This window comes from Priapulus caudatus, unplaced genomic scaffold (genome assembly GCF_000485595.1).
Source record: "Priapulus caudatus unplaced genomic scaffold, Priapulus_caudatus-5.0.1 Scaffold608, whole genome shotgun sequence".
Classification (NCBI taxonomy): domain Eukaryota; kingdom Metazoa; phylum Priapulida; class Priapulimorpha; order Priapulimorphida; family Priapulidae; genus Priapulus; species Priapulus caudatus.
The window spans coordinates 104,012-106,773 of record NW_014577669.1 but is presented as its reverse complement, the minus strand read 5'-3'; the positions used below and the strand labels follow the sequence as shown (position 1 = coordinate 106,773).

The 2,762-nt window shown below is 56.2% G+C and overlaps 1 protein-coding gene across 1 annotated transcript in view; it reads left to right on the top strand.

The window, feature by feature from the left end:
• LOC106812104 overlaps positions 1–2,762 on the top strand; it is a 37,698-nt gene that overhangs the window by 25,242 nt on the left and 9,694 nt on the right. Inside the window, exon 4 of the mRNA XM_014815880.1 lies at positions 681–829. Coding sequence (XP_014671366.1) covers positions 681–829 — 149 coding nt within the window. The remainder of the gene's footprint in view (positions 1–680; positions 830–2,762) is intronic.

The window sequence follows — 2,762 nt, the reverse complement described above, 5'->3', positions numbered from 1 at the left end:
CTCTCTCTCTCTCTCTCTCTCTCTCTCTCTCTCTCACTCTCTCTCTCTTTCTTTCCCTCTTTCTCGTGTGTCTTGCAGTGGGCATTACAGTAAGAACGTGGTCTCCAAGGGACTCCAAGTGTACCTCCCCTCTCCACTTCGCAGAGACCACAATCTAACCGTCCTTTCTTTCCCTCTCTCTTGCAGTGGGCATTCCAGCAATAAAGTGGTCTCCAACTCCAAGGGACTCCATGATGGGATCCTCCGCTTCATGCTCTCTCTACTTCGCAGCTACCACAATCTAACCGTCCTTTCTTTCCCTCTCTGTCTTGCAGTGGGCATTACAGTAAGAACGTGGTCTCCAATGGACTCCAAGTGTACCTCCCCTTTCCACTTCGCAGAGACCACAATCTAACCAGTCTTTCTTTCCCTCTCTGTCTTGCAGTGGGCATTCCAGCAATAAAGTGGTCTCCAACTCCAAGGGACTCCAGGATGGGACCCTCCGCTTCATGCTCTCTCTACTTCGCAGCGACCACAATCTAACCGTCCTTTCTTTCCCTCTCTGTCTTGCAGTGGGCATTCCAGCAATAAAGTGGTCTCCAACTCCAAGGGACTCCATGATGGGACCCTCCGCTTCATGCTCTCTCTACTTTGCAGCTACCACAATCTAACCATTCTTTCTTTCCCTCTCTGTTTTGCAGTGGGCATTCCAGCAATAAAGTGGTGCGGCGCCGAGGGCGACTACAATGTCATGGTGATGGAGCTACTCGGTCCTAGTCTCGAAGATCTCTTCAACTTCTGCAACCGAAAGTTCAGCCTGAAGACGGTCCTACTACTAGCTGACCAGATGGTAAGCTGCCGGGATGTCACGCGAAGCTAGAGAGGTGGGAAGAGAGGGGGGGAGAGAGGGAGAGAGAGAGGAGGGGGACGAGGGAGAGAGAGAGAGAGAGAGAGGAAGAGAGAGAGAGAGAGGANCGGCAGACGAGCGAAAAAGTGCGAGGTCGAGAGACGATTAGTTACCGTCGCCGTCACTAGATGGCGCACCCCGTACACCGGCGTTTTTCCGATCCTGTCGATCGACGGCCGGCGAGGAATGGTGAGAAGAGAGACTGAGGTGTTAGTTTGGTGCCTGTGCGGCGTGCGGGCGGGGGAGTTACCGGTGACGGTGATTTACGCTGAGATGAGGCCGTCAGGCAGGAAGGGGGGAGGGGGAGAGTTATCCGTGCATCTGTTGCTGCTTCTTCCTCGTTAAGCATGTCGAGGAGTGGGTGCGCCATTACTGGCTTCATGTGTCTAACTGCATGCTTGCGTGTATGTGTGCGTGTGCCTTCTCTCTCTTTCTCTCTTTCTCTCTCTCTCCCTCTCTCTCTCCCTCTCTCTCTCTCCCTCTCTCCCTCTCCCTCTATCTCTCTCTCTCTCTCTGACACTCTCTCCCCTCTCTCCATGTCTCCTCCTCTCTGTCTTTCTCTCTCTCTGTCGCCCCTTCTGTCTCCCCCTCTCTCTCTCTCTCTGCCTCTCTCTCTCTCTGTCTTCCCCTTCTCTCTATCTCTCTGCCTTTCTGCGCTCTCTCTGCCTCTCTCTCTCTCTCTCTTTCTCTCTCTCTGTCTCCCCCTCTCTGTCTCCCCCTCCCTCTCTCTCTCTGCCTCTCTCTCTCTCTTTCTCTCTCTTTGTCTCCCCTTCTCTCTGTCTCCTCCTCTTTCTCTCTCTCTACTAACTGCATGCTCGACGTTCGTTCTGCAACTCTCGTTGTGTTGTTGTTTTCTCTGTGCCGTAGAGCCCGCAGACCGGCCCTCGAACGCGCGTGTCGTACCGCTGCCTCAGACGAGCCAGACGGCGAGGGTGCGCGGACTCAGGCAGCAGCCACAGTCAAGGTCGTCGTCGCGACCTTCGATCAGCGGTCACGGTCTGGGCGTGGTGTGACACCTCATGACCTCACAGCTCCGGAGCGGGAGCTCACAGTCGCCTGGTGCGTGAGCGCGCGCGGGGAGGTTGTGGTGTGCACGTCTCTCTCTCAATGACGGAGGAGGCATTGGAGGATTCCTCCCTTCCCCACGCACACGCGATTTTTGGGACGGTTTTTGCAAAAGCAGCGCCGCCTGGTGCGTGAGCGCGCGCAGGAGGTTGTGGTGTGCGCGAGAGACGGAGCCGTGCATGTCTCTCTCTCACTGTCTCTCTGGAGAATGACGGAGGAGGCATTGGAGAAGGTTTCCTTTCTCCCTCCGTGCGCACGAACGCGATTTTCCGGGCAGTTTTTGCAAAAGTGGCACCGCCCGGTGTGTGCTCGTGCAGAGCGTTGTTATAGAGCGCGCTACCGTTGCCAAGCGTGGCAGACGCGTTTGTTTGTATAGAGGGCGCCGAGCGTAAGAAAGCGCCTTTTCTCGATGTCGAAGTCTACCTTCGTTCCGAACCGTACGAGTGAACGTATATGCATACACGTGTATATATATATATACTATTTGTGTGCGCGTGCATGCGTGCGTGCGTGCGTGTATGCGTGCGAGCGTGCATGCGTGCGTGTCTATCTATCCAGCCGACGACCAGGACGGCTAGCGTTGCACCCGCGGCACGAAAACTGACATATCCACTCGTAAGCACTGCCAATTTAACGCGTTGTCGTACGTAGAAGCGTCGGTCGAAGCGGTACGAAGCGTGCGGTGACGAAACAGGAGCTGCGGCGATGGCTAGCGCGGCGTGGCGTGGCGTGGCGTGGCGTGGCGTGGCGTGGCGTGGCGTGGCGTGGCGTGGCGTGGCGTGGCGTGGCGTGCGGGGATTGAGAAGTGACG